The sequence below is a fragment of the Neoarius graeffei genome, chromosome 14 (genome assembly GCF_027579695.1).
Source record: "Neoarius graeffei isolate fNeoGra1 chromosome 14, fNeoGra1.pri, whole genome shotgun sequence".
NCBI lineage: Eukaryota > Metazoa > Chordata > Actinopteri > Siluriformes > Ariidae > Neoarius > Neoarius graeffei.
Window position 1 is genome coordinate 62,576,499 of NC_083582.1, and position 27,165 is coordinate 62,603,663.

The following is a 27,165-nucleotide window of genomic DNA, read 5'->3' on the forward strand; positions in this document are numbered from 1 at the left end:
AAAGAGGGATTTTTTCCCTGTTAAAAAAAAAACATTGCTCACTGTTATTTAAAAAGATGTCATTTTAGAGCTAAAGCATCAAACAGATCTGACTATAAAAGTCTAATGACAGGTGGATGGGGAAAATTGTAAAAATAGCAGGCTGCTAGTACAGCTGTCTGGGTACAGATTTGTGAAGAGACTGACTGAATGTGCTTTAAGAGATTTCATCTCTATTCAGGCTGCTACTTGGCTCTCGGATAACAAGAACCGAGTGCAGGAGGGACAGGCAATGAGACGACGTCTGGAGAGCTTCCGGAAAGTCTGTCTGTTTTGGGGGCATTAAGAGTTAGTGCAATTCTCATAGGATCCAAAACCGAAAACTTGTATGGTCTAGATCTGGCTCTCATAAGGACATACATTTGGGGTGTGTGTGTGTGTGTGTGGTTTTACTTAGTGCATATTCTGCACACACAGCACAGTGGTTTCTAGTCACATCCTGAGACGTGCAGAGCCAATACATTATGGTGCATTCATTATGAAGAGTGTCGTATATGATTGCGTTATTTTTTTATCGCCCACTATTTATTTATGAAAACACATATCGCTTGTCTTTGTGTTTGGTCCAATTAAACACTCTCCCCAGGCATTAGCCCTAGGCATTAGTCTGAGTGCTGCAGAGAGGCTCTTCATGTAAAATAGCTGAGGTTTCACAGTTGCTCTGGCTCATTTGGGCTGAATGCCATGGCTCCTCAGCAGTGTGCGTGTGCACACCACACACACACACACACACACACACACACACACACTATCTCTCTCTGTCACATTCCAGCAGCTAGAGTCTGTACCATTCGCTAAATGAGACACATCATTAGTGGCTCCTGAAGCAACACTATATCAGCCCTTCGAGATTTGGCAGCTGTGTATCTTTGTGTTATAGGACATGTGTGTGCGTGTGTGTGTGTGTGTGTGTGTGTGCGCATCTCCTTACCTCAATGACTGCTGTTCTTGCAACACTGCGAATGTACTATTATTATTACTATTATTATTATTATTATTATTATTTGCATCTTGAGATTGAGTAACACTAATTATTCCAAAATAATTATATCACAAATGTATTATTCTGCCTTGAGTCTAATTATTCGCCTGCATAGTGACACAAACTTTGAATGGATGCTGCAGTATTGCAATGATTGTGTAATCAGACCCATTTTACCCTCAACTCTTTCAGACTCATTGTAATCTCTGCTTTCGCATATTGAGAACAATTGCCTCATTTCATTTTTGGCAAGAGATGATTGTTGGCATTCACACTGCGTTAAAACGCTCCATCAGTCAGGGTGTTACTGTACCTAATTGCCTACAAGAAATAAGAAAACTCTGGAAGCTGCATTCCAAACAAAATTCATGATACACACAGTGTGTGTGTGTGTGTGTGTGTGTGTGTGTGTGTGTGTGTGTGTGTGTGTGTGTGTGTGTGTGTTGGTCCTTGGAAAACACATTTCACACAATACACATATGACAGCAAGTACAATATGCATCAATTTCGGTGATATTTAGTAATTTACAGGGGAAAAAAAACCCACTTGTTAAATATAACTAAAGTGCAGTAGGCTGAGGGATTAATCCAGCTCCGATTTTCCACCGACACGGTGTCAGTACTGGTGTTGAAGCCAGTGTTTGTTCAGATGACAACAACAAACCTTTTTTTTAAAAACAGACCACGATTGCACCAGTATGAGAGATGAATAATAACAGAATCTGATATGGGAGTTTCTCTGCACAGTCCAAAAACAATAACAACATTATGGGTGGTATTTTTGGCTTTAATATTTTATCTAGAAATCCTTCAGCGCCTACAGAGAGCATATTGACGTCGCTGTGTGGGTGCAGTATGAAATGGGCTTATTTGATCAAAATATATGTGGTGAAAAACAAAGGCCAGCCTGGTTCAAGACAGTGAAATATAAAATACCAGATGAATATTTTCAGTGTTATTTATTTATCCACTTGTTAAGCTGTAATATAACAACTGTATTTCCGGGGCCAAGCCTCATCTTCTCGACATGCCGCAGTGCTGCATCCGTTGTTGTTGTTGTTGTTGTTGTTGTTGTTTGAATAGATCTGAGCTCAAAAACTATACAACTGCTGTGAAGGAAAACACTTACTCGCTTTAAGTATTTATAAAATGCAATATCTTCATAAAAGAGTTTAAAACAAAGAACAAAAAGGAGAGAGGGTGAGACAAACAGTAGTGATCAGTAATACATAGTTTTCACTGACGTCACAGCATTCCGGGGAACGCCCTCCAGCCGCCATCTTGTGGGTCAAACAAAACGGACCATCGCTATTACCGGCTACGTTATCTCGGACGAATTTATGAAGTTATATAGTCAGTTTTCTAAAATAAAGATCAATGTCGGCAAAATCAAGCAAACAGAAGTATATAGATACATTAGACAACGTCTCACGACAACGGTATGCAGCCAAACTGGCCTTGATTGGGGGAACTGACCCCTACGAAGTGGACAAAGATGCATTTTCAAGTGACTATGCAGGGCTGCCAAAGCCTGAAACTGCCAAAGCCTGCTCCAAAGCCTGAAACTGACTACATCAAACTTTAAAGGCTGTCTGATATATACAACTTTATATATTCACAGCGCGCCTTTTGGCAGATGCCGCCTTTTTCACGGCTGAATCGCGCAGATCCGATTTTTTTTTTTAGGGGGGGCGTTGGAGTGTCTGATTATAATTTCAAAGTAAATTCTGTATTAAAATTACTAAATAAGCAAATCCGTTACAGTCCATGAAACAGGAAGTATAAGGATGAGAAAAAAAACAGTTTAAATCGGAAAGCTGCGCACATTTGTGCAGTCCTGCACACCGCTCGGGCTGCGCAAATGTGCACAGCTTTCTGATTTAAACTGTTTTTTTCTCATCCTTATACTTCCTGTTTCATGGACTGTAACGGATTTGCTTATTTAGTAATTTTAATACAGAATTTACTTTGAAATTATAATCAGACACTCCAACGCCCCCCCTAAAAAAAAAAAATCGGATCTGCGCGATTCAACCGTGAAAAAGGCGGCATCCGCCAAAAGGCGCACTGTTTGCATCCCTGGTTGATTAAACACAAATCAAATCATACAGAATAGACTTCAAATGTTTTTCAAAAATGACCCTTGTGTGAGTGAAGTGACAAGTGTCAAATAGAAACGTGACAAACGAGCGATATTACGGTAAGTGTACATTACAATGTAAATGTACACTCAGCGGTTCCAGTTAGGCATCCTCCAGAGATTGTTCACATGATGTTTTGGTTTCCAAAAACAAACTTAAACACAATTGATTGTTTATTTAAACAACTTACCACTTATAAAATGATCGGAGCAGACTTTGCTGTGTTTGGAAGGCTGATAATCCTTGCGGTTGATTCTCACAAGCCATAGATTTCTCCTTTGTATGCTGAGTTTCTTTGTTTGCTCGCCTTCGTGCTCCCGTACAGTGGGAATTCCATAAAAGCTCCGCTTGACGTCATCATCTGACCTATTACGACAGCCGTGAATACAACAGGTGTGCGCCATTGCTAGCTTTAAATAGCCTGCTTGGGTTCTTTTGAAGACTTTGTACTCGCGCGTTACAATGTGTACTCAGTGACCCGTATGGTAAGCCTGACCCACAAGATGGCCACCACTAGGGAATCCCCGACTCTGTGACGTCATGTGCAAACTATGTATTGGCCGTGGGCAGGACCATGGTTATCAGTGATTGATTGCAAGTGCAAGTCAGGTGTTACACTGTGAACCGAGTGAACATGCTTTCTAAACTTCTAGAACAGCGGCTGTGATGTGAGCTGGAGAGCCGTATCAAGTTCAAGATGGTCACTAGTGTGTGCTGAACAAGTCACCACATTCATCCATCCACCCATGATCTGTAGCTGCTTATCCTGTTCTACAGGGTCGCAGGCAAGCTGGAGCCTATCCCAGCTGACTATGGGCGAAAGGCGGGGTACACCCTGGACAAGTCACCAGGTCATCACAGGGCTGACACATAGACACAGACAACCATTCACACTCACATTCACACCTACGGTCAATTTAGAGTCACCAGTTAACCTAACCTGCATGTCTTTGGACTGTGGGGGAAACCAGAGCACCCGGAGGAAACCCACGCAGACACGGGGAGAACATGCAAACTCCACACAGAAAGGTCCTCATTGGCAGCTGGGCTCGAACCCAGAACCTTCTTGCTGTGAGGTGACAGTGCTAACCACTACACCACCATGCCACCCTAAATAAATAAATTATTCTCTAAGATTCCTGTTCTTGGCTGGCAGGACTGGAAACCAATGTGGTCTTCTGTTGTTGCCAGCTGAGATGCTTTTCTGCTCATCACGGTTGTAAAGAGCTGTTATGATATATACACGCTCACTAGCCACTTTATTAGGAACACCCATACACCTGCTGTTTTACGCAGTTCTCTAATCAGTCGATCCCTTGACAGCAGCACAATGCATAAAATCACGCAGATACAAATCAAAAGCTTCAGCCAATCAATGTTCACTTCAAACATCAGAATGGGAAAAATTGTGATCTCAAAGCGTGACTTTCTTTCACTGTGGCATGGGTGTTGGTTTGAGCCAGATGGAGTGGTTTGAGTATTTCAGAAACTGCTGATCTCCTGGGGTTTTCACACACAACAGTCTCGAGAGTTTACACAGACAGAATGGTGCGAAAAACAAAAAACATCGAGTGAGTGACAGTTCTTTGGGTGGAAACAAATGCGTTGTTGATAAGAGAGGTCAGAGGAAAATGGCCAGATTGGTTCGAGCTGCCAGTAAGGATATAGTAACTCATAAAATCACTCTTTCCAACCGTGGTGAGCAGAAAAGCATCTCAGCATGCAACAGCAGAAGAACACATTGGGTTCCAGTCCTGCCAGCCAAGAACAGGGATCTTAGAATCAAGAATTTGCAAGCACGCTAACAAGTTCCTATTAAATTGGCCAGAAAGTGTCTATACAGGTCCTGCATATATTTTTTTAAATGTTATCTTTATTTTTCACTCTACCTTTATATTTTGCATTCCATATGCACTTTATATTTTATATTTCATATTTTATATATAGGGCAGCACGGTGGTGTAGTGGTTAGCACTGTCGCCTCACAGCAAGAAGGTCCGGGTTCGAGCCCCGTGGCCGGCGAGGGCCTTTCTGTGTGGAGTTTGCATGTTCTCCCCGTGTCCGTGTGGGTTTCCTCCGGGTGCTCCGGTTTCCCCCACAGTCCAAAGACATGCAGGTTAGGTTAACTGGTGACTCTAAATTGACCGTAGGTGTGAATGTGAGTGTGAATGGTTGTCTGTGTCTATGTGTCAGCCCTGTGATGACCTGGCGACTTGTCCAGGGTGTACCCCACCTCTCGCCCGTAGTCAGCTGGGATAGGCTCCAGCTTGCCTGCCACCCTGTAGAAGGATAAAGCGGCTAGAGATAATGAGATGAATGATATATATATATATATATATATATATATATATTTTTTTTTTTTAATTTTGGTAAGCGTAGTTTGGTCGGGCAGTTGCAAAATAAGAATTTCATTACCCAATAATAAACCGCTGTGTCTGTTATTGTGTATATGACAAATAAAAAATCTTGAATCTTGAACCAGCACCAGGACCCTCCAGGTGAAAAGGGGGCCATCGGTGGATTTTCTCTCTCTCCCTCCTATCTATCTATCTATCTATCTATCTATCTATCTATCTATCTATCTATCTATCTATCTATCCATCCATCCATCCATCCATCCATCCATCCACTTTGTGCTTCATTTACAAACCGTTACATGGTGAAATGTACAACCCAAAGCATTTATTGTTTCATAGTAATTTGGGCTTTGGTGTCATGGCTCATTTACTCCATCCTCTTTTGTGTCTTTTGTCTCGAAGGCATTAGTGTTGGAGCTTTTTAAGTGGAGTGTGTCTAATCTGGGACACTATTACGCATGGGACAGAATGTAGGACAGAGACATTACCACAGTAGTACATGTATCTTTTAAACTATGGCCTCCTGCATACTTCCTGTGATTAAACCTGCTCTGAAGTCAAAGGGACTAAAAATCATTGCCCCTGTCCACGCTCTGTCCATAGAGAGACAGTGGAGTTGCACTGTAATGTGTTTTGAACTAGCTGGCCATCACTCGCATGATTGTTTCTTTTCTATCACTGTCAAATTCATTTTACTATTATTCCCTTTTTCGATTTTTCTTTTATAAGCCCCTACCTTCGCACCAGAACAATATCAAGGAGGGTTTATAGCATGGCTGCTGGGTTGAGGTCATCTTCTTGTCCAGAGTGGATGGTGAAAGAGAGGTCAGTCTCCCATTTAACGTGGAGCATTTCATGTCACGGCTCATCAGAGCACAACTGTTTTCTTCCGCATCGCTTCACAAGGTAAAGGGAAAAAAAAGCATATACGAACAGACAGAAAGAAACTGACCAAGGAGAGATGTTGTTCGAGAGAGAGGGTGAGGTGATGAGGGTGAAGTTCAGGCTTCATTTTATTGACGCTGGCCATAAGGAAAGGGTACGGCTAACAGGCAGCGTGGCCTCATTATGGGCTGTGAGGAGGTTGAGGAACATACTGTTCTTGCCCAAGCAGTGGCAGCGAGGATGAGCAGCTCTTCCCAGACCAAGAGCTGCTGACTTTAGAGCCTAAGGCAGCCATGTCTTTCTTCAAGAAGGTAATGAATGAACTCTGGCGTCATGCTTGGCCCTGTTCCAAAAGTGTGAATGAATCGTGTTCACGAATGGATTTCCTCTCACTTATATTTCATCTGATTATTTACACCTGACACCGATTTCAGAGAACTGTAGATAATATTCAGGAGCCGATGTTCCTGCTTGCTTCCTGACTCACAGCTGTCGCATTTTCTCTCCTGGAACTGGAGCAAGAGCTGTTTATTGAATGCTAGTTGTAGTGACAGTTTCAACAATAGCAAAACTGTGTACGTGCTAGGGGTCTGAGTGGGGTCAGGTAAAAATGCTTTCCGACAATTTACTTCCAAAAACAAACAGCAAGCAGTGCACATGCAAATTGAGCAATTATGTGAAGAGGGCAGCTGTGTATTCATGAACACTGCCGTGCATGTTTGCATCTCCGTTAAACTGGGATCACAGCAGGACATTACATTACATGTTTGGTGAAATAACTAGATATGACCTTTTTTTTTTTTTTTAATGTTTCCATGGAATTGATGGAAGTGAAATAACTCTACTCTGCTGTACCACTGTTTGACCAAACAGCAATTAATATTTGAGGCCATCTAGTGGTGTAGATGTGTATCACATTGCCTGATGCATATTAAAGGATATGGGACATGGATTTTTTTCTGGGTATAATTATGTATAAAGGACATAAGAAATGCCATCTAAATCACTGCAGGGCGTCAAAAATATGAAAATCATCACATTATTCAACTTTTTTATACATCAGCGTAAAACGATTCGTTAATTAGCTAAGCGGTCACGTGACCCGTGACGTCACAAAAACTTTTCAAGGAGCCAGCGCTTGGGAATCTAATGTAAACAGGTTACCGAAATGGACACCATCGACAGTGACATTCCCGATGTTTCACAGAGATGTGAAGTTAGACCCTATCAATTCGAACCGATAGCTGGAAATTCACATGAACATGGATCTTGTCTTTACTCTGACGGGTCAGATGATTCTGAGAGTGAGAGTTCATTCAGCCCTCATGAAACTGAAAGCGGTCGGCTCGATAACACTTCCTGGTAAGTTAAAAACAATTCTGCTCAAAGCCTAATGATCTGTTGAAAGAAGTATTATTTTTGTATCATACATTGAAAGTTCATCATAGATCTATGTAGGCCTAACACACTACAACTCTTCGATTCGGTACGTTAACAAAGAAGGACAGATACAAGAGTAAATGAGTCAGAATTATGATAATCAATAATTGATACACCCAAAATTATAATACTAATCCTTACCTCGGCTTTCAGTCGCTGAGCGAATGCACCTCGTGGTAGCCGTAGCACTTCGGGTTTCACTCCGCCATCTTGTTCAGCATCTTGTTCCTGAATTGGGACGTTGGGAACGGCTCCATCTTTAAGTAACCTCTTAAATTTGGCTTGGCAATTAATATCGCTCAGTAACTGAGTATTAATGTTAAAAGAATCTTCAGTGAAATGGTCCGAACACAGTTTGTGGGAAACAGTAGGTACAAAGCTTTTTCTACGACAATAGTGAGCCCACACTTTCCTCAGCTTCGGGTCCTTGGGGAATGCAAAAAAACTTAGTCCAGGGCATTTCCCATTGGAATTATTGCAACCATAAGCAGCACAATACACCATGATGTTCAATGTACGTTAAAGACTCTAAAAACAAAACAATTTTCTTGTCATCCAAGACACAAAAACTATTTTGCCGCATTCGTCATCATCACGATTCACACTTCTCCATATTCATCTACCCGCTTGTGCTGTACCCGAAAGTTTTTGTGACGTATGATCACGTGACAGCGGGGCGGCACGGTGGTGTAGTGGTTAGCGCTGTCGCCTCACAGCAAGAAGGTCCTGGGTTCAAGCCCCGGGGCCGGCGAGGGCCTTTCTGTGTGGAGTTTCCATGTTCTCCCCGTGTCCGCGTGGGTTTCCTCCGGGTGCTCCGGTTTCCCCCACAGTCCAAAGACATGCAGGTTAGGTTAACTGGCGACTCTAAATTGACCGTAGGTGTGAATGTGAGTGTGAATGGTTGTCTGTGTCTATGTGTCAGCCCTGTGATGACCTGGCGACTTGTCCAGGGTGTACCCCGCCTTTCGCCCGTAGTCAGCTGGGATAGGCTCCAGCTTGCCTGCGACCCTGTAGAACAGGATAAAGCGGCTGGAGATAATGAGATGAGATGAGATGATCACGTGACAGCGGCTCTTCCGGTTGTAAAATATGCATATCGGAGCTCGAGCAGAAACGCCATATAATCATCACGAATATAACGATTTTGCTGAATTTAATAGATAATTTTGTATTTGTTGATGCAATTATTTCATATTTTTAATGGAAAGAAACTGATATAGCGTGCATTTATGTTTCATGTCCCATGTCCTTTAATAGTCACTGACAAGAATCACTACGAAAATTCCAGCAGAAAAAAAAAGTGCCAAAAAAATTATCTTCCATACCATCGAGCCTCGGATTAATCCGAGCATGACCAGGCCACCGTTGCGTGAGTTTTAGAGGGACGGATATAGTTTTTTGTGTCTTTTACACAACATTATTATTAAATCTTGGATGTTAGTGTCATTGTGTCATTTATTATCAGCACACATCATGTCTTTTACTATAAATTGCACCCTAATGTGAGGAATAACACTTGGTTCTTTCATGCCTTTGCATACAACCTTAATTTTTTAAAAGTGCCAAGCTAAACCAAGCAGAAAATCAAGAAACAATTCCGTCAGCATCCTCATTTGACCTTCTCATTAACATTTGACCATCTCATTAATTTTACAGATGCAGTGCATCAATTTACGAAGCATTGTTATTGTTATCTTATGAATACAATATGTCCTCAAGAAACAGGATGCATGAATGCAAGGAGACAAATACATCTTAATTTCTCGCTGTCATGCATTTCCTTTGTGTAATAGCTTAATTAAAATCGAAAACCAAAGAGAATAAGTTATGAAATATAAATGCTGCTGTGTATCTGAGAGTCCATTATAGTGTCAGTAAATCTTTTTGATGCATTTTGCTTCCAGAAAAAGTACACATGGACCAAGAAAATGTGGTTTTGCTTTTGCGTTTTTCTTAAGAAGACGACGACGCCTTTATTTGTCACGTGCACACTCAAGCACAGTGAAATTCGTCCTCTGTATTTAACCCGTCTGAAGCAGTGAACACGTATGCACGCACACGTGCGCGCGCACACACGTACCCAGAGCAGTGGAAAGCTACGCTACAGCGCCTGGGGAGCAGTTGGGGGTTAGGTGCCTTGCTCAAGGGCACTTCAGGCCAAGGCCGCCCCATGTAAACCTAACCGCATGTCTTGGAACTGTGGGGGAACTGTATGGGTTTGTTACATGCGAAAATTGGAGATTTTTGCAAGTATGTTGATCTGTACATTTTTGTTTGTTTCTTTGTTTGTTTCTTTGTTTGTTTGTTGGTGCTCTAGCGTCATCATTTCTTGACCAATCTTCACCAAAATGCACAGGACAACTCACTAGAGTCACACAAAGACGTCATTAGTTTTTGGTGTGTCAAAGTCACCAAGGTCAAATCTTATAAAAACACCTAATCGGCCATAACTTCTGAACCAGCATTCGTATCGAGATGGGACTGGTGGCGATGGAAAGCATTTCTGAATCCCTTTCGAGTACACCATTGATGTTTTACAGTACCTGTGACATCATCTTGAGGTCGAAAAATGAGGTCAAATTTCTCAAGATTAGGAAATTTATGCTTATTTCTCGTGAATTGTGAAAGTGTGTTTTTATTTGCCGTGAATTGTGATCAGGAGACCCCCCATATAAATTTCATTTCAGGCGGCACGGTGGTGTAGTGGTTAGCGCTGTCGCCTCACAGCAAGAAGGTCCGGGTTCGAGCCCCGTGGCCGGCAAGGGCCTTTCTGTGCGGAGTTTGCATGTTCTCCCCGTGTCCGCGTGGGTTTCCTCCGGGTGCTCTGGTTTCCCCCACAGTCCAAAGACATGCAGGTTAGGTTAACTGGTGACTCTAAATTGACCGTAGGTGTGAATGTGAGTGTGAATGGTTGTCTGTGTCTATGTGTCAGCCCTGTGATGACCTGGCGACTTGTCCAGGGTGTACCCCGCCTTTCGCCCGTAGTCAGCTGGGATAGGCTCCAGCTTGCCTGCGACCCTGTAGAACAGGATAAAGCGGCTACAGATAATGAGATGAGATGAGATGAGTATTTCATCTTTGAAGTTCTCGGGTCAGTTACGCTTCTTAAAGAAGAAACCTTTATTCGTCACATGCACACTTCAAGCACAGTGAGATTCATCCTCTGCATTTAACCCATCTGAAGCAGTGAACACACGCACACACTCAGAGCAGTGGGCAGCCACACTACAGCGCCCGAGGAGCAGTCAGGGGTTAAGTACCTTGCTCAAGGGTGCTTCAGCCCAAGGCCGCCCCATGTCAACCTAAGTGCATATCTTTTGGACTGTGGGGGAAACCGGAGCACCCGGAAGAAACCCATGCTGACACGGGGAGAACATGCAGACTCCACATAGGAAGGCTCCTGCTGAAAACTGGGCTCGAACCCGGAACCTTCTTGCTGTGAGGCGACACTGCTAACCACTACACCACCGTGCCGCTTTTTACTACCACTGTTTTCTTACGTTTTTGCTTTCTTTCTTGATCTTGTTTGGTTTTGCTTTGTTTCTTTGTGATTTTCGCGAGTATCGTGCTCTGCACGACTTTTTGTGTGTTTGTTTGTTTGTTAATATAAAGTATAGCTGTGCATCCCAGATGGATATAAGAAGAAAAAAATAATTGCTATTTTTGAACTAATATTTACCCTGGTGCATTTGTAGTCATACTGGAGAAAAGACAGAAATGCTGCAGAATATCGTGCTTTTTTTATTACATTTTTTACTCTCTCTCTCTCTCTCTCTCTCTTTCTCTCTCTCTCATTTTGTCCAGGACAAAGGCAATATCAGAGTGGTGTTCAATGTGGGCACAGATGACATAAATATTGAAGAGACCTCAAAATTTGTAAATGATGGAAAGTACCACATAGTTCGCTTTACAAGGAGTGGTGGTAATGCCACCTTGCAGGTGGACGATCTGCCAGTCATTGAGCGATATCCAACAGGTAAGCCCCTCCCACATTCTCTTACACACACAATAATATCTCTCTCTCTCTCTCTCTCTCTCTCTCTCACACACACACACACACACACACACACTCACTCACACACACACTCTCACAGACATTCACAATGGCTGTCGGAGCTTTGGACCAGACGTTCAGGTTCAGGACAAAATTCCTTTTTTGTCTGTGGTTGTTCTTTCTCTAAAAAGGTAACCCTGCTATCCTTTTTAAATGTCAGCAGTGATGATGGCTGGAGGGATGACGGGGGGGGGGGGGGGGGGGGGGGTTATAAGGCTGGAAATGTCAAAGAACCGGCTATCCAATTGAGTAGCCTCAGAGCCACCTGACAAAAGCTTAACTCGGGATCAGAGATGAGGAATAATCCTATTGCTCTCGTTTGTCAATCACAATGAAAAGGGAACTGTCAAGTTTTTTTCATAGATATCACTTCCATTACGCAGATGATTGTGAACGTCGGCTTCAAGCACATCCTCAATTAGGCATTTGTCTTTGGCGAGTACAGGGAGAGAACTGACTGAATCTGATTCAGTTCGTACTGAATCATTGCGACGATAAACCTGCCTTTTGCATTCCCCCAGTCGTATTTTTCTCTTCACTTCCAAACACTTGAGAATATTTGACTTGCAAAATCCTGTATCAAAAGTTTATCCTTAAAGTTTCGCACCATACCCTAAGGTAAAGATAAATCATCCGGTCATTTTGACCCTTAGATGTGGGTTTCTCGCAAAATCCTAGATCAGATTGGGTGTTCATATTAAAGGAACCGAACAGGATTACTCTAATCCTTGGTCAGACATTTGTATTTCAAGCAGTTCAGGCAGGCTAACTAAAAGTGTCAGGCTTTCTTATGTTTACATCATCCAGCATGGAGCAGCACAAGCTTGCTATTGTGAAGTACAGTCCTTGTCAGTCACATGCACAGAATAAGGTACAGTGAAGGAGGAGGAGAGGAAAGAATGAGGAATAGCTGAAAGCAGAACGAGGGAAGGAGGATTTATTTTTGTTATTGCCCTTTATTATTAGAGATACATAGTCTAAACTAGAAGGGCACTCAGTAGAGTACATACCTCCGCCAAGCCACATATGATCAGCTTCAAAATTAAATTACCTTGAAACTCGGATAATACCAAAGCTGTACACCAACACTGTGTCCGAAATCACTCACTACTCACTATATAGTGGACTATATATATTGAGTTCGCCATTTTGTAGTGCTGTCCGAATGTACAGTGAGAATTATTACACCCTATATAGTGGACTCATACCCTGTGTCCAAAATCGCTCACTCCCTACTCACTATATCAAAGTCAAAGTCCTTCCCACGCCTTACAGTACCTGGTATTCCTAGGCAGTCTCCCACTCAAGTACTAACCAGGCCCAACCTGTATGTGGCGCATCGGGCAGCACCGATCTCCGTTTCCATAGCCCTTGGCCTCTCGCCTATTACATAGCTAGGGTTACAGTGGGGGGCTAGTCCTCTGGTATCCACGAGAGTTTAACTCCCCATGCACATCTGTATTGCAGCGTACCTTGCCAGATGGCGGTAGGTACCATTTTTATGATGGTCTTTGGTATGACCCAACCGTGAATAGAACTCACAATCTCACGATCGAGAGGCAGACACGCTACCACTAGGCCACTAGTCGGTACTCACTATATAGGGAATTAGTATATAGAGGACTATATAGTAAGCTCATTGGTAAAACGAAAAAACGCTTTCGGAGACAACGTCGTTGCGCTGTTATTTACATCATTTACTGTCGCACAATTAAAACGTGCCAGATTAGTCGGCTGGTGGGTTTTCAAAATAATAAACACATATTAAACCGAGCGTATTTCCCACATTAATAAATACAAAGTACTTTGTGTCTGCTGCATCTTTCAGTTATTTTAAATCGAGGCTGAATACTTTCTTCTTTGCCGCTGCCTTTTAATAAATCAAATTTGAGACTTTTAATTTGATTTCTTTCAGCGCAACCGTTATGCATGATGGAATATATTTTGCTTTGGTTAGTGACCATCGTTGTACACTTCTTTTCGTGATGCATTGTGGGATACTTTGAGTGCACTATATATAGTGTAAATAATCCACACTAAGGTTTCGGACAGCACTACAAAATGGCGTCCCCGCTATATAGCGCCCTATATAGTGAGTAGGGAGCGATTTCGGACACATGGATAGTATCCTGCAATGCACCGTGAAAAGTAGTGTACAACCGATGGTCACTAACCAAGCAATATATACTGTACCATCATGCATTGCGGTCACACTGAAAGAAAAGCTGTAAAAAGCTGTTTCATTAAGTATTTTAGATTGAGTATGGCAGTAGTTTGTTTTTCCTTATGACAACGGGGACAAGACAAATTTATAAGTTGTGGCATGAAAATTGCAATAATATTGTAGTGTGTTGGGGTGAACGGACGGAGGAAGGATCACATTATAAATGGACATTCAAGTACAATTAAAAATAGTAAGAGAATAGAAAATAAGCTAAAATAGAATAAGACAGATAAAATACAAGAATAAAAGTTGCAGTGCAGAGCGAGGAATTAAGCAAAAGCCTCAAATTTGATTTAATAAAAGGCAGCGGCAAAGAAGAAAGACAGTATTCAGCCTTGATTTAAAAGAACTGAAAGATGCAGCAGACACAAAGTACTTTGTATTGATTAATGTGGGAAATACGCTCAGTATAATATGGATTTATCACAAAAATACATCCATCCATTATCTGTAGCCTCTTATCCTGTTCTACAGGGTCGCAGGCAAGCTGGAACCTATCCTAGCTGACTATTGCCGCTTTTCCACTACCAACGCGGCTGAGTTGGGCTGAGCCGTGCCGTGCTGAGTCGAGCTGAGTGGGGCTGTTGGAGTTGCATTTCGACTACAACCGCGCTGAACCGTGCTGGCTGGAAGTGGGTGGACACATTGGGTGGAGTTAGCGAAAGTGGGTGGACGTCACATGATGTCGTTAGGCGGCGCAAACAGTGACATCAGTGACCTTTTAAGCGGTAGTCTCACGACCCGGATAGTAAACAATAAACATGGAGGACATGGAGTCGTTAGTGTTGCTGGTCTTGGTGCTGTGGCTTGTTGTCACCGACAACGCCAACAGATACTGGCAAGAGCGTATAGATGAGGCAAGGCGCATAAGGCTTCAGAAATTCTCATAATTCGTAATTCTTCTTCTTCTTCCGGGTTTACGGTGTTTACAGATCCCAGCGTGCTCGCGGGGTGTGTGTGGGCATGTGAGGACACTCCTCTTCACCAATCAGTGCACAGGGGAGTGTCTCCTCACGCCCCTAGCCCCACTCGGCTCGGTTGGGCTCGCTTCAGCCCTACTCCAAAACCGTGCGAGTTTTGGGTGCTAAGCAGGGCTGAAGCGAGCTGAGTCGTGCTGCTCCGAGGTAGTCGAAACGCGAGCCGTGTCGGGCTGAAGTGAGCTGAAAAAGGGTAGTGGAAAAGGGCCATATGTGTGAGAGGCGGGGTACACCCTAGACAAGTCATCAGATCATCACAGGGCTGACACAGAGACAAACAACCATTCACACTCACATTCACACCTACGGTCAATTTAGAGCCACCAATTAGCCTAACCTGCATGTCTTTGGGGGAAACCGGAGCACCCAGAGGAAACCCACACAGACACGGGGAGAACATGCAAACTCCACACAGAAAGGCCCTCACTGGCTGCTGGGCTCGAACCCAGAACCTTCTTGCTGTGAGCCGACAGTGCTAACCACTACACCACCGTGCCACCCCTCAAAAATACATGCATGTGTTTATTATTTTGAAACCCCACCAGCCGACTGATCTGGCATGTTTTAATTGTGTGACAGTAATGACGTAAATAACAGCGACGGAGTAGTGTCCGGAAGTGTTTTTTTTTTCCACTGAGCACATTATATAGTCCTTTAAATAGAATTCCGTATATAGTGAGTAGGGACGAGTGAATGAGCGAGTGATTTCAATCAAAATCTGCTCACTACTTTTTGAGTTACATTGAGAACAAACAAACAAACAAATCCTGGATCTGCATACATACCCAGATTTGCCTCAAAATCTAATCAGTTGTTCTTTGGCCCATGACCCATGACCTTTTGTCAAAATGTCATCAAAATCCATTCACTACTTTTTGAGTTACATTGGGAACGGACAAACAAACAGAGGCAAAAGCATAACCTTCACCAACAAAGTTTGCAGAGGTAACAAATACCCCGAAAATCTGTCTGTGAGTGAAGACGATGATCAGATATCATGTTCATGTGAATCTGTTCAGATCTGATATTTTTCCGAATTTAGAGAGCAAAAAATGAGCTCCATGAATCAGCGTCTAAATGCTAATTAACACAGTGGCGAAGACGGCAGGAGCAAAACTTTTCTCCAACTCAAAAAAAGCCCCTGATGATTCCATTTAATCAGAGCTTGATTGACGCTGCTTTGCAGGAAAGAGCTGATAAACCAACCCGAATTTGAATTAAATACAAGAACGGTAATAACAATGTGTTCCACCTCAATCAGCTATTAGGACTTTTTTTTTTTCTAAAACAGCATTCGTGTTCTCTCATTTATTCTGACATATCGTTCATTTAAAGCAGGAGGAGGACATGATTAGGTTAGTCTGCTGTAGAGAGCAGTATATGTGAGGAGGTTTATAGTGTGTAGACCCCTCAAGAACCCTTACTTTCCTTTACATAGTTCTTCAGTAATGAATTAAACAGGCATCCAGACTGCTGTATGAATTATACAGGGTGTCTTTTTGAGATTATTCACTAACAGTATACTTAAGGGTAATGGTCACAGGAAGACATGATACCTGCATAAGCCTTTCATGACGGTTGTGTGCACAACATGCTGAGCATTTTGTCTGTGAAGGTTCTCAGTCATCCAGGTCATAGTAAACCGGAGGTGCTAAAGAAGGCAACTGGACTTGCTTGAAATTCTTGAAGACGTTTCACCTCTCATCCTCGAGGAGTAAAAGAAGCCATCTTCGTCAACCTGGAACCTAGTCTGGCTAACGCGACTTCAAAGCTCTACGAGCATTTGGTCTGGCAAAGATATTAAACCCAACCGTTTCCCAAAGGCGTGGTTGACCCGCCTCCCTGAAATGCCTCAGTTTGCTACTGGTTGAAGCCAGAAAAGGCTGTGACGAAGCTTAAACCAATCACATCACTCTTTCCTCTGACGTATGTGACGCGACGGAAACTGCTTGAGTAACAGGAAGAAGATAAATACCTCCAGGGCTGCTCTTTGCTCCGTTTTCAATGAGAACTTCCCGTTGAATGCTTTCAATACAGCATCTACCGCTGTGTCAAAGGCTTGCCACTGCTCCATGTTCGTAATGTTTCTAGTGAATGAAGCGCTTCCGGCATAGATTCTGTAAACAATCTATGGCTTCCGGTCGCAGTTCTACTACTTCACTGCCTTGAACACGCCTCTACCCAGGGCCGTTGGAGATGCTCAAAGTTGATTGGCTCCCGATTTTTCGGGAGTTTGGAAGAGCTGTAGATAGCTTGCCTTGCCAGACTAAGGCTACATCCACATGACAATGGCAACGAGATGTTATTTAAAAAAATATCGCGTCCACATGGGCAACGATCAGTAAAATATCAGGTCCATATGGCAACGCAACGCTTGCTGAAAATGATGCAATACACATGCCACACCTCTAGGGGCGCTGTAAGACGGTCCCTTCGGAGACACCAGAACAATAGAAGAAGTAAGGACGCATGCGCATAAACTATTATGCGCGAGACTTCATATTAGCCACAAAGTCAGAAAAATCTGTTTGTAAAATTACATTATCTCATCTCATCTCATTATCTCTAGCCGCTTTATCCTTCTACAGGGTCGCAGGCAAGCTGGAGCCTATCCCAGCTGACTACGGGCGAAAGGCGGGGTACACCCTGGACAAGTTGCCAGGTCATCACAGGGCTGACACATAGACACAGACAACCATTCACACTCACATTCACACCTACGGTCAATTTAGAGTCACCAGTTAACCTAACCTGCATGTCTTTGGACTGTGGGGGAAACCGGAGCACCCGGAGGAAACCCACGCGGACACGGGGAGAACATGCAAAAAATTACATTATAATGACCAAATACAATGAAAAGTATTTTTCCAGTCTCACCTGTGAAAGGTAATCCCATGTGATCTCGTTTGGACGGTAAACCTGTTGGTACAGTTAAACGCAGCACATGAATGAGGCATCTTTATTCTCCGCTTTGACCCATCCAATATGATGGATGACGTATGATTCTACGCGGAAGGCGGCGTCTTTAATGGTCCGGAATAAATTGAATGCTACACGTTGATGGATTAATTTGTTCTTCTACGCCCTTTTTGAGGAATGTATTGTAGGACTTAAACCAACATCTGAAGAGGTGAGATCGCTCCTTTTTTTCCCTATTTTTGCTGGCGGGATTGACTCTGCCCTAAGGGCTATTCTCTCTCTCTCTCTCTCACTTTGCACCATTACACAATAAATATTCACAGTGAAAATATTTTGTAAGCGCGTTTCATGAACCAAGTTATAGGATTTGTTGACAACTCGCATCGAGTTCGTTACACTTCTACCCGGCGTGAAGCACTGTCATGTGGTTGTGACATCATCGTAAACAAATCTGTTCTACTCATCCAGACAACTTCGCAACGGCAACGTTGCCAGATCTTTCCACTCTGGAACCCGTTCTCAAAAGATTGCGTTTTGGGGCACCCAAAACGCCGGTGCCGTGTGGACACCAGGCCGAAACGATAAACAATTGTATCGGAGTCACCTGAATCCGCTGCCGTGTGGACAGGGCCTAAGCTCGCAACAGGCCCTCGTGTTGCGTCACACTTAGGATGGGCGGGCCCAGGCTACCTGGAACCACCATTACTGAACAGAGGAGGTGGTCTGAGGACATCATTTATCAGCCATCTACAATGCAGTCCTTGGCACACTTCCCAGAAAACTGAATACACATCCACACACACCAAAACTCAGCTGACTTCACTCACTATGTTTACATGCACATAGAGAGAATCGAATTTCTGCCGTTGCTCAACTGAAATCGAAGTTCAAGATGCCATGTATACACCTTAATTCGGCTGAAATTGAACCGAACTTGATTTCTCGGAATCGAGCTACACGACCTAGTTTATGCGATTTCTGCCGAGCTACTTTGTGCATGTATACCCTATCGAGCTAGTTGTCGAGCTACTTCCGGAAGTGACGAGTGACGAGACCACAAGCGGGAAACACAACAGCCTCGGTCGGCATGACAACAGTAGTAGCGAGCAGCAGAAGAGGTCAGGAGGAACAAACGGAGAAGAGAAAATGGCAATGTAGAGCTCTCTGAAGTGTGGGTGGAGCACAGAGGACGGCAGGACAAAGCTTCTGGTACTAATAGGCTTTTTATTGTCAGACTTTTCAGTTTAACAGCCTACTTTTATTCTTGAGAGAAAAACACACGCGCGCGCGCTGTGTTCTAGTCCCGGGATGAGCTGTCCCCTCTGCTCTCCCTCTGCCCTCCCTCTGCCTCCTTAAATAGGGCGCGGTTACTGGGAAGCCACACAAACACAGGTTAATTACCGTCAGGTGTAGTGATTCTGCCACTCACCTTCCCTGGCTCCGCCCTCCTGTCACAGACTGGCGCTTGACCACGCCCCCACTGCTACAGGCAAGCAGAAACGTGCACTTCTGGAGTAATGAGGAGACAGAGTTCATGCTCATTCAGCTTAAGGAGTTGAATATATTAAAATTCATGGACGGGAGAAAAACGCGCAATGGAGAACACGGAACTGATAACTTTGTTTACACTCTTGAATAGCTCTTCTTCATGACGACAACCGGAAGTGTACCAACACGATGGGGCGTGTTGCGCCACCTGTGGCTCGGGTGCACAATGCACCTCACACAATAGCCCGATTTCAGTTGTGTGCATGTAGGATTGGATTTCTCTGGCACCCTGCTGGGACCTTCAGCTCGATTACCGACAGCAGCTCGATTTGGATGTGCATGTAAACGTAGTCAATGACTCACATGATGGCAGAGAGCCAACAACCCACAGATCACCCTAACGACTCTCTAGGCTTTTAACACTTTTCACACCCGGCCCCCAGTGACCTAAACCTACAGGATGACTCAATGACTCATGTGACCTCAACGACTCTCCTTAGGGTTGCTTTTGGTCCACTAAAAGATAAAACCTGGAACTCCCCACTAGTCAGACAGAACTGAAGAAGCCTTTCAGATGAGAAGTGAAACATCTTCAAGAATTTTAAGCAAGTCCAGTTGTCTTCTTTAGCACCTATGGTTTATGCTGAGCATTTCTGCTTATTGAAGCTTTTGGGGCTGTTGGGTCACCTCCAGGGTCAACAGCCAGGAGACAGCCGTCATTGATGTTTCACCCTTTTAATCCTGGGATATGGTCAAGGGCCAATGGTCAGGGACTCTCAAGCTACATCTACACGACAACGGCAACGAGATTTTTTTTTTTTAAATATCGCGTCCACATGGGCAACAGATCAGTAAAATATCAGGTACATATGGCAACGCAACGCTTGCTGAAAACGATGCAATACACATGCCACACCTCTACGTGTGCTGTAAGACGGTCCCATCGGAGACACCAGAACAATAGAAGAAGTAGACGCATGCGCATAAACCCCTTCTTCTGTAGCATCAGCCACATAAAGTTTTGATTATTAATCAGTAGCGTAAAATAGTATCTATTGTCTAAGACACTTATTTATATTTCATATTAAAATGTCTATGTAAATTAATACATAGAAAGCCTGGCCAGGCGCTGAACGTTCTTCTGCCTTCACTTTAAGAGAAATTCAGGGCGAGCATGAGCCTAGATTCTTACCTGTCACTGTCACACGCGCACACCTTCTCACTCCCTGTCCTATGGCTATAGTCCCTTTAAATCACGTGCTTGTTTTTTGAATGGAGATGCGGAAAGAGGAATGAACGGGGGTAGATGGAGAGAGAGAGGAATGAACGGGGGTAGATGGAAGCCGGTACACCAACATTCTGAGATCCTCCAGAATTCTTTAATGGTCCGGAATAAATTGAATGCTCTACGTTGATGGATTACTTTGTTCTTCTACGCCCTTTTTGAGGAATGTATTGTCGGACTTAAACCAACATCTGAAGAGGTGAGATCGCTCCTTTTTTTCCCCTATTTTTGCTGGCGGGATTGTCATGTGGTTGTGACGTCATCGTAAACAAATCCGTTCTACTCATCCAGACGACTTCGCAACTGTGCCGTTGCCAGATTTTTCCACTCTGGAACCCATTCTCAAAAGATTTCGTTTTGGGCCACCCAAAACGCTGGTGCCGTGTGGACGCCAGGCCGAAACGATAAACAATTTTATCAGATTCACCTGAATCCGTTGCCATGTGGACAGGGCCTCAATCACCCCCTGCAGCTGGACACATGTTCCCTTTCTCTGGGTCCAAGGCAAGACTTCCAGGCTTTGTATGCATTTACGTAAAAGCTCCTCTGTAACCCGAACTTGACTCACTTGGTCACTAGTCTCTGTCATCTTTTCCATTACTCTCATGTGTTCTCTTTCTGTTGATATACTGTAAATCAACATAAGTTAAAAAAAAAGGCTTAAAAAGGCTTATTTCAAAAGATTTGGACATCCGGGTAACCCAGGACCAGAGTCATGTTGACATTAGGCTGTGTTATGGCACTTTCAGGATTGACCTACTTGAAAATGTTCTGCCTGGCAATACTATGGCAATGGCTTGACATTGTAATGACACGAGTTTTGTATGCATTTCAGTTTCTCGAGCACAATGACAATTCAGTGATACCATAAGAACAAAATTATGCCTATTTCCCAAGGTTTTGATGTTTACCAATCATCTCTTGGATATGAATATAGTAACTCATTGCTCATGACCACCTGTGACACACTGGCAAAAAATAAACCAGTATATACACTCACCGGCCACTTTAATAGGAACTTGTTCTTGATTCTAAGACTCCTGTTCTTGGCTGGCAGGACTGGAACCCAATGTGTTCTTCTGCTGTTGCATGCTGAGATGCGTTTCTGCTCACCACGGTTGTAAAGAGTGATTGAGTTGCTATATCCTTCCTGGCAGCTCGAACCAATCTGGCCATTTTCCTCTGACCTCTCTTATCAACAAGGCATTTGTTTCCGCCTATAGAACTGTCACTCACTCACTCGATGTTTTTTTGTTTTTCGCACCATTCTGTCTGCGTAAACTCTCGAGACTGCTGTGTGTGAAAACCCCAGGAGATCAGCAGTTTCTGAAATACTCAAACCAGTCCATCTGGCTCAAACCAACACCCATGCCACAGTGAAAGAAAGTCACACTTTGAGATCACAATTTTTCCCATTCTGATGTTTGAAGTGAACATTGATTGGCTGAAGCTTTTGATTTGGATCTGCATGATTCGATGCATGGGCGGCACGGTGGTGTAGTGGTTAGCGCTGCCGCCTCACAGCAAGAAGGTCCGGGTTTGAGCCCCGTGACCGGCGAGGGGCTTTCTGTGTGGAGTTTACATGTTCTCCCCGTGTCCGCGTGGGTTTCCTCCGGGTGCTCCGGTTTCCCCCACAGTCCAAAGACATGCAGGTTAGGTTAACTGGTGACTCTAAATTGACCGTAGGTGTGAATGTGAGTGTGAATGGTTGTCTGTGTCTCTGTGTCAGCCCTGTGATGACCTGGCGACTTGTCCAGGGTGTACCCCGCCTCTCGCCCGTAGTCAGCTGGGATAGGCTCCAGCTTGCCTGCGACCCTGTAGAACAGGATAAAGCGGCTAGAGATAATGAGATGAGATATTCGATGCATTGTGCTGCTATGAAGGGATCGGCTGATTAAAGAACTGCATAAAACCGCAGGTGGATGGTTGGGTGTTACTACTAAAGTGTCCGGTGAGTGTCAAAGTACAATTTATTTAATAATACCAGAAGTGCACATAATAGCATTCTTATGTAAGCTTAGTTCGTGTCATAACACAGAATTTGTTACTTGACTCAACATGACAAAAACAGGGTTTATGACCACAGATGCTCTTATAAATACTTACATCATCACAAAAGGCTTATGTAAGTGTCATGTAGCTGTATGAACCTTACCCTTAAATAAAAGTTCTCATAGGACACACATCCACAGCATAATACCCAAATGTTATACCAGTGCTACCCCTGCCATACTCAAATAGACTGGAAGCGCTATATCTCATAAAATGCTAAAATGCTACACTGGCTTTTTTTTTTTTTTAAGAATAAAATAAATAAAAAAATTACATAATTATTCTGATTACTCCAACAAACACTCATTGAAATATATACTAAAGTATTTTTGGTTGCTGCTGACATGTAATCCATCATTTCTCTTCGTCCACTGATCCCAGTATCACTTTATTTTTGCTGAATCTATTGTTAAGCGATTCATCTGGTGATTACTCCAAAATAAAAAAAAACCGTACTGAACGAGGAACTAGTCCTAATATGGGAGCATGTATTCACCAGAGCCTTCTTTTATAACTCCCTTTCCTCCAGAATTAAATCTCATCCCGGATGCAGGCTCGTGCCATCTGAGCAGATTTATACCGCGACTGAGAAGCAAGTCATGATTTTTGAGATGAAAATAGATTTGCGAATACTGCAAGGAAAGATAAAGAGGACATTGTTAGAAATTGTAAGGTTTAGCTGTTGCCTGGTCACAATATACCGAGCACTGTGGCGATTCTCGTATTCAGAAGCATGATGGAGATTGAAAACCGAATGCGTTTGAGGAAATTTGGAGAGCAGGATGTATTTTACACGTCTGTCCATCAGCTTTCTGGGTATTGAGTCAAATGGGAAATGTTTTCCTTATCGTATAATTATGCACTAAGGAAGTCGGCGAAACACACAAAGATGTTCAGCTGATTGGCAAATACAAAGTTAATGACTCAGGGGGGTAAAAACTGTACATGGTAATTATACTTTTGTCGAACTCCCAACTCGACAGGTTCCCTTTTCTTTTGCCGGGTGGAATATAGGCGTAGCAATTACACGCGGGCTATAATGGAAGTGGAGTAAATGTTTTCGCCTGAGCTGAATCCCAGAGAGCAATAAGTAGCTGACACATTGTTGTATGTATAAAAGCAAAACCTGTCAATCTTGCAACTTGGTGTGGCATAGAGATATCCACATGTGAGAGCAGCTCATTCCCAGGTGACAGCACAGCTTTGTCTCTTATTGTTAACGGATTTGGGACTAGAAAAAAGAAAAAAATCGACGTATTCCTGTGATGAATCTCTGAGGACAAAGCTTTTGTCGACGCCAATTCTCCAATTCACAAATATGTTCTGCTGAAAACTGACTGATAACATTTTCATTGTTTTTAACTGTGATTATTTCCCTGCTGCCTATATTCTGGAGTGTTTTGCTGATATTTTATTGCTGTCTTTTATTCCTGTCTAAATGTGTTGTTTTTAATTAGAGTAAGATTTTAGTGTAACGTAAATGAATGAAAATCTTTTCTTTTAGATAGCAGTTGTGTTACTAAAATCGAATTGGCTTTCCAAACGTTTGAATGTACTGCACTGACGATGTGTAGGTTAAAATGAGCAGTGTATAACTAGATGAAAAATCTGCTAAAAAGAAAAAAAAAAGAATTTAAAAGGATTCTCATTTTGTAAATGTATTTTGTAAATGAGTGACATTGTATTTAAACTTTTGCTTTTGCTTGTTTTCTCATAACCTTAAGAGAATAGGTGAATATTTAACGTATATTGCAGTATTTATCATAATATAGGGATAATTTGTTGGCTTAAATAATAAAAGTTAATGGACTGATTGAAAAGCTTTATCAGTGTTATGTATGTAATCTTGATGTACCAAATTTTCAAACCAAAAATTAGATAGCTGAGGCAGTTTTTTCACGGTTTTAATCTTTCACCTTTCAGATTTTAACAATGAAATGTCTCTTTAAACTTTAAAGGCAACATTGATAACGAACGCCTGGCGATTGCTAGACAGCGAATCCCATATCGGCTCGGTCGAGTAGTTGACGAATGGCTACTCGACAAAGGTAAAAACATTGATTAAAACTTTAAATAAAAGATAATTTCATCATAAGCAAGTGATATACTGCACAAATAATAAACCATCTAAAACATAAATCCCCTGTATAACAAATTTTAAAACTTTAAACCAATGTAGTCTGTAATATTTGCATTGTACAGTAGAATAATGTGTGTTTATATACTGCATATGTAATCAGTTTTACCTGGCAATTACAGGTTAAAGGGACTGGTAATATACTGATAATAAAGTTAGTTCAATCATTAAAATTATATCTATATATCATTAAAATACTTAAATAATGTTTACAAATGTAACAATATAAATCAGCAGTTAAAGTACCTTTTTTTTACATTTTCAATTCATAGTCATGACAATGATGTTTAATTCATTTATGTACATTTATTTTATGCTAAACGTATTGATTTTTTTGGGAAATTGCTAAAGTGCAGAGTTTTAAAAGCAAAGCAAATGCATCTTAAATAGCTTCAATGATTATTGGCATCAGATATGAAGTCCCTTTAACAAGCAAATTAAACCCATAAGAAAGGAAAAGACTTCTGAGTGCATGCTGTAATGTATGTAATAAATTGAAATGTTCAGAGTGATTGATTTTGAACTTTGCTTGTTTCTTTGTTTTTCTTTTTAATGAAGTTATTATCATGATGAATGATTTCTGTGTCATGTAGTTTTAAAACCATCCCACATGCGCCTTATTTCAGTCTAATTAATTTAAACTGCCACTGCCCTTGCTGAAAGGCAATCTCATCAACAGCGAAGTTTTGCTCACGATGTGTGAAAACAAGTAATTTCCATCTGTATTTTCTTGCTTCTGCCTGTTACTTTCACAAACAGAGGGTGAATATTTTACCACCCAAACAGCATTTGATTGTCCTTTTAGCAAAGCCCCATTGATTACTTGGGAGCCAATTTCTTCATCGTCTCCATTTGTTTGCATTGTCTACAGCAACCCATTAAATCAGAGTCGATAAATTACTGGTGTTGATGTTAGCATTAGAGTAATTTATTGCTTCCATGCTTCCTCAGGAAGAATAAGGACACTTTTGTTGTGTGTTTCACTGTCAGCTTCCATCACTCTTCAGTGTGCATGTGTGTGTGTTAGAGAGAGAGAGCGAGAGCGACATAGAATGTGTGGATGTGGATGTTTGTGTGCACCCACAGCATGATCCAGCTGATGAACACTCCTGTATTTGTGTAACATTGTCCATTGGCAGGTCGGCAGCTCACCATCTTCAACAGCCAGACTACCATAAAGATCGGTGGTGGCGAACGGGGCAGTCGGCCATTTCAGGGCCAGTTGTCTGGCCTCTACTACAACGGCCTCAAAGTGCTCAACATGGCCGCCGAGGGTGAACCCAATGTGCGCGTGGAGGGCAGCGCCCGTCTGGTTGGTGACTTGCCCTCCTCGTCCATCACACCCCAGTCCAGTGCCTCTGCCTCGGGCAACCGCTCTGAAGCTTCGCCCTCCTTGACAGACATCACCACCACTACGGCATCCAACCGGCAGGGCAAGCAGACCACAACACCACAGGTCAGTCAGCATTCTGTATCTCATGGCTGTTGGTCAAAAGCGTCAGTACCGTTCACGAACTTGAGCGATCATATATTTATACAGTATAATATGAATAGATTTAAAATATCATTAAAGAACAGGGTGGCATGGTGGGATGGTGATTATCATTGTCTCCTCACAGTTCCAGGGTTCTTGATTTGAACCTGAATTTGGGTTACTATCTGTGTGATGCTTCACATGTTCTTTCACGTTGGTTTGCTCTAGGATCTTCGGTTTCCTCCTATTGTCCAAAAACATGCAAGTAGTACTGTAGGTTGATTGGCTATGCTAAATTTCCCTTAAGTGTGAATGTGTAAGTATATGGTGACTGAGGCCAAGTTTACATTAGACCGTATCTGTCTCGTTTTCTTCGCGGATGCACTGTCCGTTTACATTAAAACGCCTGGAAACGCCGGGAAACAGGAATCCGTCAGGGTCCACGTATTCAATCCAGATCGTGTCTGGTCCGGTGCTGTGTAAACATTGAGAATACGTGGATACACTGTGCTGAGCTCTAGCTGGCATCGTCATTGGACAACGTCACTGTGACATCCACCTTCCTGATTCGCTGGCGTTGGTCATGTGACGCGACTGCTGAAAAATGGCGCGGACTTCCGCCTTGTATCACCTTTCATTAAAGAGTATAAAAGTATGAAAATACTGATGCAAATACTGCCCATTGTGTAGTTACGATTGTCTTTAGGCTTG

At 42.8% G+C, this 27,165-nt stretch overlaps 1 protein-coding gene across 8 annotated transcripts in view; it reads left to right on the forward strand.

The window, feature by feature from the left end:
- nrxn1a (neurexin 1a) overlaps positions 1-27,165 on the forward strand; it is a 435,939-nt gene that overhangs the window by 363,639 nt on the left and 45,135 nt on the right. For 4 of the 8 annotated variants that reach the window (XM_060940196.1, XM_060940197.1, XM_060940200.1 and 1 more), the window contains 3 exons: positions 11,649-11,820; positions 24,802-24,891; positions 26,120-26,436. The exons of 1 other annotated variant lie outside the window; for it this stretch is intronic. In XM_060940196.1, coding sequence (XP_060796179.1) covers positions 11,649-11,820; positions 24,802-24,891; positions 26,120-26,436 — 579 coding nt within the window. The remainder of the gene's footprint in view (positions 1-11,648; positions 11,821-24,801; positions 24,892-26,119; positions 26,437-27,165) is intronic. 3 more of the 8 variants (XM_060940198.1, XM_060940203.1, XM_060940202.1) reach the window with 1 other exon arrangement.